Source organism: Nannospalax galili, unplaced genomic scaffold (genome assembly GCF_000622305.1).
Source record: "Nannospalax galili isolate Female #2095 unplaced genomic scaffold, S.galili_v1.0 scaffold146, whole genome shotgun sequence".
Classification (NCBI taxonomy): domain Eukaryota; kingdom Metazoa; phylum Chordata; class Mammalia; order Rodentia; family Spalacidae; genus Nannospalax; species Nannospalax galili.
The window spans coordinates 1,620,246-1,633,395 of NW_008357929.1; the positions used below are offsets into that span (position 1 = coordinate 1,620,246).

Genomic DNA, 13,150 nt, shown 5'->3' on the forward strand with positions numbered 1-13,150 from the left:
TTAGAAATCACCAAGGGAAGTTGGATCACCCAGGTGCAACAGAAACAACCAGGGACACAGATTTCTCCATGCTTTGATGGGAAAACATGGCTGACTTTGGACTGTCAGGTGGCAAAGGGGGGGGCTGTGAAAGTCTCAGGTGCAGGGTGACATTAAAGCTCCTGAGCAGCACATTTGGTGCAGCCCATGCCCAGCTCCGGAGCTGCCTTAGATCCACAGGGTAAGAACTAAGTACTGAGTACGGTGTGGTGATGACAGCCACAAGTGTGTACTTGGGGCCTACAAGAGCAAGGAGTGTCTTGTCAAGGAGAACTCTCAGTGGCAACAGACACCGTGTGGGTTGGGGAGGCAGGAAGGTTCAGGAGATGGGGTAGGAAGGGGCAGAGCTCCAGAAATGAGTGCAAAGAACACATTCAGCTGGGGAACTAAACTTGAAATGGTTAAAATGGCAGCTGAAATTCGGAACCTTTCTTGTCTTTCTTTTGGTGAAAAGCCCTCCCTGTGGGTGCCAACTGCAGTAGTCTGTGTTGCTCAATAGACATTTTTGCTCCGCTTCTGCTTAGAATAACACAACTTGGGAAAGCCTCATTTTCAGAAGAGCGGCAGGCTGCTGTCTGCCAGAGGAAACTGGTATGGGTTTGGCTCATGTCACAAATGAAAGAGCTTTAGAAATCACAGCTTAATGGATTGTAATCAGAAAACCACCACCCACACACAACGACTGGATGTGCTTCAACTGCCTCTGCTCATATAAAAGATGGGAAACAAATTGCTTTCTTCATCAAGATAAGGTGAACTGGGACAGGAAGCCCTGAGTCAGTGCAGGGCTGTGGTGGAACCCACCTTCCTGATGGGGTAAACAAAGCACTCAGCAAGTGAATTCAAACTGCTTACTACACCCCCTCCACCTCACTCCTCCAAAGAAGCCAATTTTTATAGGGCCTGTCTTCCTGACAGCAACTACTGACTGGCCACCCCCTACACAACAGGCAGTATCTGTTCTTGGGATTTTCTGCTGGGGTCTTGGCCAGGGAGGGAGATAACACAAATGAAATTACACCCGTGGTATGTGTCACCTTAGGTAAAGACCATGCTCCCAGGCCCTCCACAGCAAGGCACCTCTTTCAGCACAGGAAGTGAGGGAAGGCTGTCTAGAAGAGGCAAACTGTAGACTGAATTTCAACCCATTTCTCTCTCTCTCTCGCTCTCTCTCTCTCTGTTTTTGAGACAAGATCTCATCCAGGCTGGGCTGGAATTCTCTATATAGTCCACCTGGCCTAAAACTCCCAGCAGTCCTCCTGCTTCGGCATCCTGAGGACTGGGATTACAAGCACACTGCCACCAAGCCTGGTTTCTGGTTCAGTCTTATCTAAAAGAAACATTAGCTTTCTTTCCTTTAATCAAATATTTGCTTGTGTATGGATATAAGGAATACTGGAGATCTAAGAAATAGGTGTGCACTGTGGGTATTTCAACAACAGCGATTTCCTGAGCCTTATGGTCAATGCTGGCTCATAGGTAAAGCCAGAGAACATCTAGGCATCCAGAGCATCACTGATCGCCCTCCCTATGTGGGAGATGGAGCTCACCTGCAATGCTGGGTGTGGACACTAGTGAGAATGCTGACCCATCTGCAGAGTTCTGCTCTGATCAGTGTCTTCTAGGGGATACCCAGGAGATTTTTCAACTCTCTTCAAAATATCTATCAGTCATTTTACAACAGACAGACTGGGGAGGAAGTTCCCTCATTTCCACCTCTGCCTAAGTCCAGAAATGCTCTTGTCTACAGTGTGCTTTCATCCCTTTGCTGATAAAGAAAACTCAGGCAATTCCAGTCAACAGTATCCTACCAGAAAGAGGAAAACTTGTATGCTGGCGCTCTGACCCTGAAGATGTGCTCTTCTAAGGAAAGTTCCTTTGGGAACGGAGTTAATTCAGTAATTTCAGCTTGCTCTCTACCTACCAATTGTGTGCCTTCTTACCGTCACTGAAACCCATCCACTGGCACTCACCATCCATGTGCATGGCCTTGAAAGGATAAAGAGCCCTGCTGTAGTGAATAGAACCTCGGGGTTGGTTGGTGTAATGGGCTCCTCTCTGGACATGCCCGTGTCTCATGTATTCCATGGCTAGTCATACTTGTGCTTTCATGGTGAGACAGTTATGTAAGCTGGCGGAAGCAGCCAGCCCAGGAGCTTCATGGTCACAGGTTTCAAAGCCTTTCTTTTGATGATTAACACAAAGGTGCTTGTGAAACAGATCAGCCTTAACAGTGCAACAGATTTATATGGAGCTATAGATAAAGGGAGGAGGATGTGGGGGCAGTTTATCAACTGCACAGGGGCCAAAAGGCCAGATTAAAAATCCTCTGCAAACAGGAAAGAGTGGGAAATCACCACTTGCACTTGAAGAATTCTTTGGAAGAGGCTAAGGAAGAGGATGTGTGGCAGCAGCTTGGGGGTGCCGCCTCTCGCCTTGTGTGTGCCTCCTGCCACCAACCAGAGACATTTGGGAGGTTTCACTGGAAGGGAAAGATAGAGTAGGGGGAAGCACACATTTTGGTTCTGAAAAAGGGGCTCCCCTCACTTACCACTTCTCTGGCACCTTGAAGCCCCCATGGATTCTTTCAGAAATTCAAATTCCTCTTAGCTCACACTGGACAGTGTTCCCATCTTTATCCTCCAAATATTAACCTGTCATTAGACAGTGCTAATCCCATATGGACTATGTACCAGGAACCCTGTCTACCAGAGGCTGCCAGCCAAGGTCTCATCTAACATCTCACCCAGGGGTCACTGGCTCAGCACCCTAAATGCCAGCATTAGTCAACAGTACCATCAACAAGGATGAAGTAACCTTAGTAGCTTGTCCGTAATTATGTCACCAATCTTGGGCCCAGCAACATACTTAAGAGTTACTTTCTTTGACAGCCTTTTTTTTTTTTTTTTTTTTTTTTCTCTTTTTTCTTTTAAATTTTGGCCACTGGGTAAAGCTCTAAATATTGTTTGCTATTATTTCCTGTTTCCACAAAAGTCTTTCTTGCTTACTTTGTCTTTAAAGATGCCATTTATCTTAATTAATCTGGAGCTTTAAGGCTAGTTATGGTAAACTCTCAACAGGAATATAGATACTTATTTTAGAGTCTGATTTCAAACGCAGGCACTATTTTAAAGGGACTCTTTGAAAGTACTTGGGTTCAACAGTACCAGGCATTTAGTAAGCCCTCCATAAATATTTGTTGAATACATGAGTGAATAAATCCCCTCTGGCTCCATTTTCTCATCTGGGACTAAAGGAGGTAAATAAAGTGAAAAGGTATTTAAAGCTTTGTAGTTTACCATCAGAGGTTAAAACAACTCACTCTTTTTTGTTACTAAAGCCATCCATCTACCAACTGTCACTTCCTGATAAGAGCCCATTTCGGGAATCCTCATTTGTAACTGAATGTTGGCTGACATAATTAATGTTTACCACACAACACCTGAATTACAAACTAAAGCCCACTGACAAATCAACTGTAGAAGATCATCACCATGGAGGCCACCGCCTCCCAAGACATGGGCTTTCTTCTGATTTAGGAAGATGACAACATGGAATCTGAGCATCTCTAAGAAATGGGGGCGATGAAGAGAGGTGGCTTTGGCAAGGAGGAGGGGGAAGGGAGAAGCTGAAGCGGAGATAAACAAGCCAGTCTCTGGAGATAAACACTGCTGGGAGGCCTAATGCAAGTGGCTCCAGGCCTGCTGGAGAGGGGGTGGAATGTCAGCTGCCAGCCTCTTATCTGCCACCCCCCTTTCAGAAGGGACTCCTCTACTAGGGCTGCAGCAGCCCACTCCTGTCCTGCATGTGGAATCAAACCATGTGCTTCTGTTCCTAAGACTAAGCTGGCTAGATCAGGAACCAGAAACAGCCTTCCTGAGTTTTAGCCAGAAAGCATGTTTAACGTTCTCTGCTAATAGTTAAGCTTTAAAAAATAATAAAATAAAGGCAAGATAATTAGGTAGGTAGGAGGAAAAGGCTACCACTGTGGCCCTAAGGAAAGTGGGTACAGGTAAAAGCCCATGATAATGGCTGCCTCTGTACACAGAAGGGCTTTGTAAAGTGCAGACATTTCCCGTGCACACAAGTAGCCGACTGTAGCGTCCCCACTGCCCTGAAATGACAGCCACAGACAAAGCTGTTGGCACTGCAACTGGGAGAAAGCTGAGCTGTTTACAGTTCTCTGTACAGCTATAAAATAGCAAGTATCAAGAACAACTGACATTTGTTTAGCTTTCACAATTCCCGTCCACTAATCTACTTAATTCTCTTCACCACTCCCAAATCCCACTTCATTTGCCCTGTGATGGACAGTGGCTGGGGCCGATCCATAGCCTGCCAGGGACCCTTCCCACTGGGGCACCCTCAACACAGATTCTTTTCTACCATCTCATCTGAAAAAAAAAAAAAAAAAAAAAGTAGTTATGGAAAAAAACTTAGCATCCGTGGGATATTCCCTTCCATGTTTAATGTCCTCACAGGAGTGGGGGAGGCTGGGGAGTCACTTCAGTGCCCAACGGCCTCTGTGGGCATTGCCCAGCCCTATGGTTACCAAAGAAACTACAGAAAGATCCCTGCCAACAAGACAGGAAGAGGACTTCTCCTTGTCCTTTCTCTGAGAGTCACTGTGACATATCCCACAAGATTTACACACCACATACTGGCCCGAGCTGTTTCCTGTCAATCTTGACTACCATCTACTGACTTCTAGCTAAGCTTTTGCAAAGGTGGGCATGGCCGGGGCACTAAAATGTTGTGCTGGTGACTGTGGGCACTGGCTCCCTGGGCAGGGCGCACAGGAATGGTGACTATTCAGTCCAGTCTGCCTTCCTGCACTGACCATCTCAGACTTGCTGCTCTTTCAAATGGGGATCAGGCCTGTTTCACTAAATACTTGTAAGATGAAACACTGACCAGGGAAGATGAGGGGCAGGTCTCAGATGGGGAGAAGCCTTGTGATAAGGGTGGGAAGTGTGGCGATAGGACACGGGAGCTGAAAGGGCACGGGCCTAAAAGAACAATGAAGGCAAACTTTGAAAGCTGACGGGTTTTGGGTACTGCAGGAGAACCTGCTGTCCACCACGACTTAAATAACCCTGAAATGAGACTGCTGCTTTGCTCTTTCAAGTGCCCCCAGGTCTCGACTGTGGCTGTATTCTGAATTCCTCCACAGGCAGCTTATCTAGGTCCCACCTCAGTCTCAAGACACTACATGGCTCTGGCTCTCAGCTAATACACTCTCACACACGCCAGTGCCTCCCCCTGGAACAAACACTCCCTCCAGTCAACTGGCCATGGCTTAATTCAGAATCAATCTCCAAAGTCTTGCTGGACCTACCTGGGGAGATGTGGTAACCCCATGCTTTCAGAAGAGCTAACACTCTTCCATCACTTAGTAATTTTTCTATCTGTCTCTCCCAGAAGATGCTAGGAAAATGGTTTCCATAAAGACAGGAGTGAGTTTTAGTCAGTTTTGCATCTCTCAAAGTCAAGCCACACAGGAGGTCAATTTAACACAAACTAGAGATACCTGGGAAGGGGGGACCTCAACTGAGGAATTTTCTCCACCATTCTGGCCTATGGGCATGTCTGTGGAGCACTGTTTTGATTGTTGGTTGATGTAGGAAGGCCATCCCTGGGAAGACAGACCTGGGCATAAGAAAAGTAGCTGAGCAAGCCAGGAGAATCAAGCCAGTAAGCAGCGCTCCTCCATGGTCTCTACTTCAGTTCCTGACTCTAGGCTCCTGCCTTGAGCTCCTGCCTTGGCTTCCCTTGATGATAGACTGTGAGTTGCAAGCCAAATAAACGCTTCCCACCCCAAGCTGGTTTTGCTCAGTGTTTTACCACAGCAACAGAAAGCAAACCAGGACAGTTGCAATTAACACCCGAACAATGAAGTGACTATGGAGACCAGTTTGTTAAAGTGGCAGACTGGCCGCACCTGGTCTGGGCTGTGCAGCTCAGTGAGCAGTCTCCCAGCTGCTCCTGCATCCTGGAATCAATACCCAATTCACCTTCCAATTCCTCTTCTGGATGTCACTTATAGTTCAGTGTGGTGTTCGAAAGACTTCAACTGCTAGACATCCCTAAAGTCATCACTCTGTGGAGATTCAAAGATTAAATGATTTGGAGATACAACAGAAGAAGAGGAAGCTTTGTGGCCGTTTCTTTTTTCTCAGAAGGGATTTTTCCATCCATCTGTATCCACTAAGGTAAGAACTCAGAGGATCAACAACCTCTGTGAATAACAGCCTCATCCAGCCCACTCTCTCGGGATTTCCACAGTATCCTAAAGGCTGGAGTGCTTTCTGAGTCTGTCTTTGTGAATTTGTAGAGTATGGTTCCTGGACCAGGGGCATCAGTAATATGTAGTAATTTGTTGAATATGAACATTCTCAGACTCCACCTAAGCCTTACTGTATCAGAAGCCCAGGGGCACAGATCAGGGATCAGCACTATAGTGGCACTCTGGGTACTGTGGATGGGCACTGAGTCTGTGAAATCAGTGTTTCAACTTAGGAAGAATACAAAGACAGGCCATACTGTGCCCATTATTTAAAGGGAAGACACATCAAGGAACGGACACAGCTCCAGAAAGACATCAGTCTTTGCTTCTAGGCTATGAGCTCTGTAATGAAGAAACTGTGCTAGCCAGCTTTGTATCACTGTGACAAAATATTGACAGTAAAGAAAAGGAGCAAAGCTGCACTGTGGCTCATGGTTCAGACCACAGCTGGCCCACTCACTTCGGAACTGTGAGCAGGCAGCACATCATGGCCCGGGGCAGACAAGGCTGCTCACTCACTGGCCAGGAAGTAAGGATGGGAGAGAAGGGCCCTGGCCCCTTCAAGGGCTCCTTCCCAATGACCTGCTTCTTCCAAGTAGGCCCTACTTCCTCCTCAAGTTTCTGCCACTTCCCAATAGTGCTACCCATGGAAAAGAGTCTTAACACACGAGCCCTTTGGGGGACATGCCAGATCTAAACCTCAGCAAAGGGTTCTGTGCTGTCAGGATGGCAGCTATGCTCAGATGGCTGTGGGCACTTGGACTGTGGCTAGTGGGACTGAAGAGGTCTGAGTTTATTTGGTTTAAAAATTAAATAGCCATGGTAACTAGTGGCTACTATCCCGAACAGGGAAGTTTTAGAAGATGACTAAATTATAGTAAATTACATTCAACTCAGTTCCTAAAATGCCAACAATAAAAATTCTATGACACATCCTCTTAGATTCCACCATTTGTTCATTCTGATGTTTGCTGCTTATTCACTTGCTCTATCAGATTAACATTTTGAAACTTCCTGGAAGCAGCTCAAAGCAATACAATATAAAGTATTATTATTTGTTCTGCATAAGCTTCATGAAGTGTTAGGTACATGATATGGTGTGTGATAAATTACGAAAACTGACAAGAGTGCTTGAGAGATGGCTCAGCAGTTAAGAGCACCGTCTGCTCTTCTGGAGGATCCAGGTTTGAGTCCCAGCACCTCTATGGTGGCTAACAGCTATCTTAACTCCAGTTCCAGGGGATCCAATGCTCTTTTCTGACCTCCTCTGGCTTTGCATAACACAGGTACACTTACAAACATGCAGGCAATATATTCACACATATAAAAAAACCTGACAAGGGAACTTCTCTTTGTGGTTATAGATGTCTTTTGTCTTATACCATGTGTTCAAGTTGATATTGGAGGTCATTTTTCAGACAACTATGTATTCTCCATCTACTATATAAACAAGGTATAGCCTGACATTCTGTCAGCCATCATTAAATGAATGTGTCTGTATACCAACTAAATTTGGATTATAGAAAGACTACATTAAAATTTTGGGAATAATTTTATTCTAAAAGATGATCAGTTCATTTTTTGTGTGTGTAAGAGATATGTGTGGTGTATGCACATGTGGGTTTTGCATGTCTGTGTCACAGCATGTGGGTGGAGGTCAGTGAACAACTTGTAGGAGTTGGTTCTCTCCTTTCACCATGTGAGTCCAAGGACTGAACTCAGGTCATCAGGCTTGGTGGCAAATGCCTTTACCTGCTGAGCCATCACACGGGCCCAGATGTTGGGCTCTTAACCTTGGATGTTGCAGCCCCTAGGAACTGAAAGAAACAGATTTCTTTCAATAAATACCTAATCTGGTATGGCAGCACAGATCAGATGACAATAACAACCCATTTATCTTCACAATAATTCCAAGGGAGAGAATACCATTAGTCCCAAGTGGAAGTTGGGGAGACTGTGGTAGCCAAGAGGCCAAGTTGAGTCTCACATCAACAGAGAACGAGAAGCTCAGCTCTTGCTCAGGAGCACTTTGCCTGTTGCCTCCCACATAGACAAGGCCAGGACTCATAGTTTATCCCAGAGCAAACAAGCACATACACTTCAGAATACTATACTTGTAGATTCGTTCAAGCCCACCATTTACAGGATATTAAAACCATTCTAAGAGACCATCATGGCAAAGGTGTAATCGCATTTGTACACTTGCCAAATCAGAGTGTGTGAGCTTTTATGAAAAGTTTCAGCAATGTGGCTTACAGGGTAACGGTTTATGGCTAACTGCCTTTTGATCTCTCATGTGAAAAATATGTACTTACATATATTGCAGGAAACCTCACCACTTCCTTCCTAAGTGTCGGTCAAAAACACTAATTACTTGACTAATTAGACTGTGAAACTTCCCTTACAGATGGTAAAAATGAGCTATTTTCACCCCACAAATTCAGTTGTGACATACCACACAAAAAATGCAGAAATGGTCAATGGTTTTATTGTAGACAGCATGAACAATTTAAGCAAATCATATAAAAATAAATGAGAAACTAATGAAAATAATCTGTTCCTTTCGTAAAAGGGGAAAACAGCTCTGTTCCTGGAGAAGGAGCTTGCCAGTGAGGAGACACTGTTCTGCAGGATGGGGGTCAGTTCCATAGCCCTCCTCCTGCACTGGGCCATCCCAAACACATGGACGTCCTCACTTGATTTGATTTTCACCACCACTTCCGGGGACTTTCTTTTCACTCTGCCTGAAGTCACAGGCTGAGGCAACACTGCCTACCTCTGTTTTCTCTCTACATGTATGCCCACCCACAACAGGATGACATGACCCTCCTTCAGTTCAGCAACTACAGCATTTCAGAATGTGCCATCAACTCATTTGCCACAAGAATCAGAAGAGTAAAATGAATCCGAGCTGTCTTAGCTTGTTCTTCATTGCTGTGACAAAACACTCTGACCAGTACCAACTTGGGGAGGAAAGAGTTTATTTGTCTTACATCTCCCAGGTCGCATGCAGTTCATCAGGGAACCCAAGGTAGGAACTCAGGGCAGGAATCTGGAGGCAGGAGATGGAGCACAGGCCATGGAGGAATGCTGCTTACAGGCTTGCTCCTTTGGCCCCTGCTCAGCCTGCTTTCTTATGCAACACAGGCCCACCTGCCCAGAGGTGGCACCACCCACAGTGGGCTGGGCCCTCCCACATCACTCATCAAGAAGATGCCCTTCAGACATGGCCACAGGCCAGTCCAAGAGAGGCAATTCCCCGATTGAGGCTCCTTCAACCCAGGTGTGTCAAGTTGACACTAAAGCTATCCAGCACACTAGCCAAGCCCTGTGGCTTGGGCTGGAGAGTCCCTGACTGATGGGTGCCCATGCTCACGGAGAAGAACCAGGAGCTCTTGAATTTGACACCCATGTTTCTTTTGGGAGAAGCCACAGTGTTGTACTGGGAGACACTCACCAGCATCGAGGCTGCCAGTTGCTGCTGTCCAGCCCATGACAGGTGGGATGGCTCCAACCACAGCTCCGACCCATGTGTTGATGATGCTGATCCTCTTTAGTGGTGTGTAACAACAGGTATACAAGAGAATGTTGAAGACCCCAAGGGCTCCTGTGAGTGGATTCACACCCAAGGTCAGAAGAACCACTCCTGGGATAGCACAGCAGGTGGCAAAGGACACAGCTAGCAATGGGCTAGAAGAGAGCAGAGAACAGTAATTACATTCCACTCAACTGTCACACAGCCCAGAACATGCACCGGTGCAGAGCAAGTATCTTTCTATCCACTGAGGGCAATGGGGAGGTCTCTTCCCTGTTGTCTTTCTGAAACTGTACAGCAGGGAATGACTGAAAGAAAAGAAGCTCAGAGGGGAAGGGGGAGCCTCTCACTCCAACCCCTTGCACTCCTTCCTGGCTGCAGGTCTCATCTCTATGAGAGAGGTTCCTTCTTCCTCACAGGGTTGAAGTGAGGACCAAGACAGGGCTACTTGGCATAGTGCTCTGTTCTACAGTTAATGCTAAATAAGGGACAGATGCAAACAAACCACTCAGAAGACAAGATTTGGACAAAAACCAATGTCAATTCTGGAAGCCTTTCTATTCATTTATTTACACTCTACTCTAAAGCATCACCTAATTAGTGATATTGAATAGCAAATGTTTGCCCCAGTGAATACCATCATTACACTATCTATAGTAAATTAGAGGCTCAGCATGGTGCCAGTCTTGCGACAACAGTCAACACCAGGTGGTTGGTGCATCCTGCCATTAACTTGGTTTGTGGATATGAGACTATCAACAAGAGGCCACACAGTATTATCTATGTGAAAGAACATCAGTAATTCAAACTCTATGATGATAACAATGGTAATTACAAGCTTTTCAATAGCGCCTACTTGGTCTGGACTCTTGTGAAAGACCTTGAGTCTGGCTAAGTCTAGATTTGAATCTACTGGTTTCTGCTTACATGCACATATGCTTATTCTTTCTTAAGGAACGAATGTAAGTTACTAAACCGGTCCTTTACCTGCAAAAGCCACAATTCAATCCCTGAGAAAAGCAAGTTAGGCCCCCATCAATTTACAGCTTCCTCAAAGTGCTCCATGAGAGCCCAAGTCACTAGTGAGCAGCTTCTACTGGGCTCTGGTTTTAACAATGTCAGTTCCCCAAGGGAGGCAATCTCTCTCTCATGAGCCCATATTTGAGAGAACACCCTTCTATTCCCAGGGCTGCAAATCCCACTGAAGAGAAGAAGAGAAAAGCTTTGACTCTGTGAACTCCCCCGCCCACCCTGAGAAAGGACTAATTTGCAAAATAAAGGCAAGTTAGAACTCAGCCAGGGTTAGGATGGCCCAGAGGCTCATAGTATCATGAGGCAGGACATGAGAGCTGGGGCACTTGGTGGATTCTAGTTCCACTCTCTCTAGCTGGGTCTCTTTCCTTCTGGCCTGTACCATCTTGCCTAGAAGATGGAATAAAATGGAATAGGAATTTTGAGGAAGAAAGGCACACAGAAGGACATGTTACTGCACAAGGTGCTTGTAAAAGAACCATGAACGAGCTATAGCTGAAAAACCTAGGTGAATTTGTCCTGGCCGCCTCTGAACCCATGGACAGTGATTCCCGTAACACCCAAACACCCTTAGTCTTTTATTTTGTCTTGTCCTACTACCACTCCCAACCTGACAATTCCTGTTTCTGTGACCTACTATTTCTATTCCTGGCTAGGAATGTTTTCTATTCCTGGAAACATACTGGTCACTCCATTTCAAGAGGATGGTTTAGTATGATTGGTACCTGGCTGGAGTCTATCTCCATCCCCGTATCTCAGAGTGACCCTGAACTCATCTCCCACCTTCTGAAGGCTCGAGCATCACTTGCTCCCAACACCCTGGACAGATGGCTTTCCTTCTTACACAAGCATTTAGGATGAATCTCTACCTTTGTCCCATTTCAGCAAAGCTGCCCCCCCCAACCCCCTGAGACAGTCTCACTATCACCCTGGCTACTTGCTGTGTAGACCATGCTGGTCTCAAACTCAAGAGAGATCCACCTGCCTCTGCCTCCAGAGTACTGGGATTAAAGGCTTGTGTAGCACCCAGGGCTTGTCCTCTTTGTTTTTAAAGACACACTCAGCACTTTTGTTCTTAATTACTTTCCTCCTTAATCTGTTTTTTTTTTTTTAATCTTCTAATAGTGACCCCGTATCTCCCCAAGTACTTTTTTTTCCCTTCCCCAAGGTAAGACCCCCACTATATCCACAGTTCTCAAAGCAAAGATCCAGGTGGGGTGGCATAAACACATCACTTGCCCTCCCCTCCGTCGTGAACTTATCTGCCCTTGGCTCTCAACTCCATTCCAGAAACAGATTTCTCTAAGGTTGTGAGAATGCATCGATTGACTTGGAACCGGCTGGCTTCCCAGTACAGTACACAATATAATTTTCCAGATGAAAGATCGGGAAGCTGCCTTGGTGTTATCTCATACATGCCCAGAAAGGAGAATGTAGGTGGCTAAAAAGCAGGATAAATATTTGAACTGTTGTCCTTTCTATAAGGTAGTTTACAGTTTATGAGAACAGGTCTTCCCTCACATGGAGCTCTAAAAAGCTAGCTTTATTTTGAGTGGGAAAAAATGCGGCTCATAAACAGATTTATTTTTCCTGAATTGGCCCTTGTGTTTAAAAAAAAAAAAAAGAAGGGTGTTCACTTCTTTTCCAAGGTCTGTGGAAGTCAGTTGGATTCAAAGGTATTAATGTTATGAAAAGCCCTTTCAGAAAAGCACACATGAATTTAATTTATTGAGATAGGCAATTTGGAGTGGAAGTTTAGTTTCTGACCTATGTTAGAATCACAGAAAATCATGAAGCTCAATTTGGGCATTTAAACCAGTGTGCTCAGGGGCATGAATGAAAACTGAATAGGTTGACAGGCCACACAAACAAAAATGAAGATATTTACCCAGGATGCTGTGCCAGCTCAGCATCCAAGAGAGAGAGAGAGAGAGAGAGAGAGAGAGAGAGAGAGAGAGAGAGCATACACATTAACATAAAATTTTTAAAAGATTTATTGGAGAGCCATGAATGGCAGACTTCAGAGCTTTCTCATGCATATTTTTCACTTTTGTTAAAATTCTGAACATAAATGTAATACACATTAAAATAAAAAAATCTGCAACTACAAAAATAAAAAAGAAGAAATTCTGAATTACTCAAGAGAAACATATTTCTGGTCTTTTCCAGTACTATATATACTTTAAAAATAAATATGTACTAAATTATGTTTTGGCTATTTGCTTAATTTCAGTATATTTTGATAATTTTCCCATGTC

The 13,150-nt window shown here is 45.1% G+C and overlaps 1 protein-coding gene across 1 annotated transcript in view; it reads right to left on the reverse strand.

Moving 5' to 3' along the window:
• Positions 1-13,150, reverse strand: part of LOC103752045 (protoheme IX farnesyltransferase, mitochondrial) — a 128,566-nt gene that overhangs the window by 4,546 nt on the left and 110,870 nt on the right. Inside the window, exon 6 of the mRNA XM_008855687.3 lies at positions 9,783-10,015. Within this exon, the coding sequence (XP_008853909.1) occupies positions 9,783-10,015 (233 nt within the window). The remainder of the gene's footprint in view (positions 1-9,782; positions 10,016-13,150) is intronic.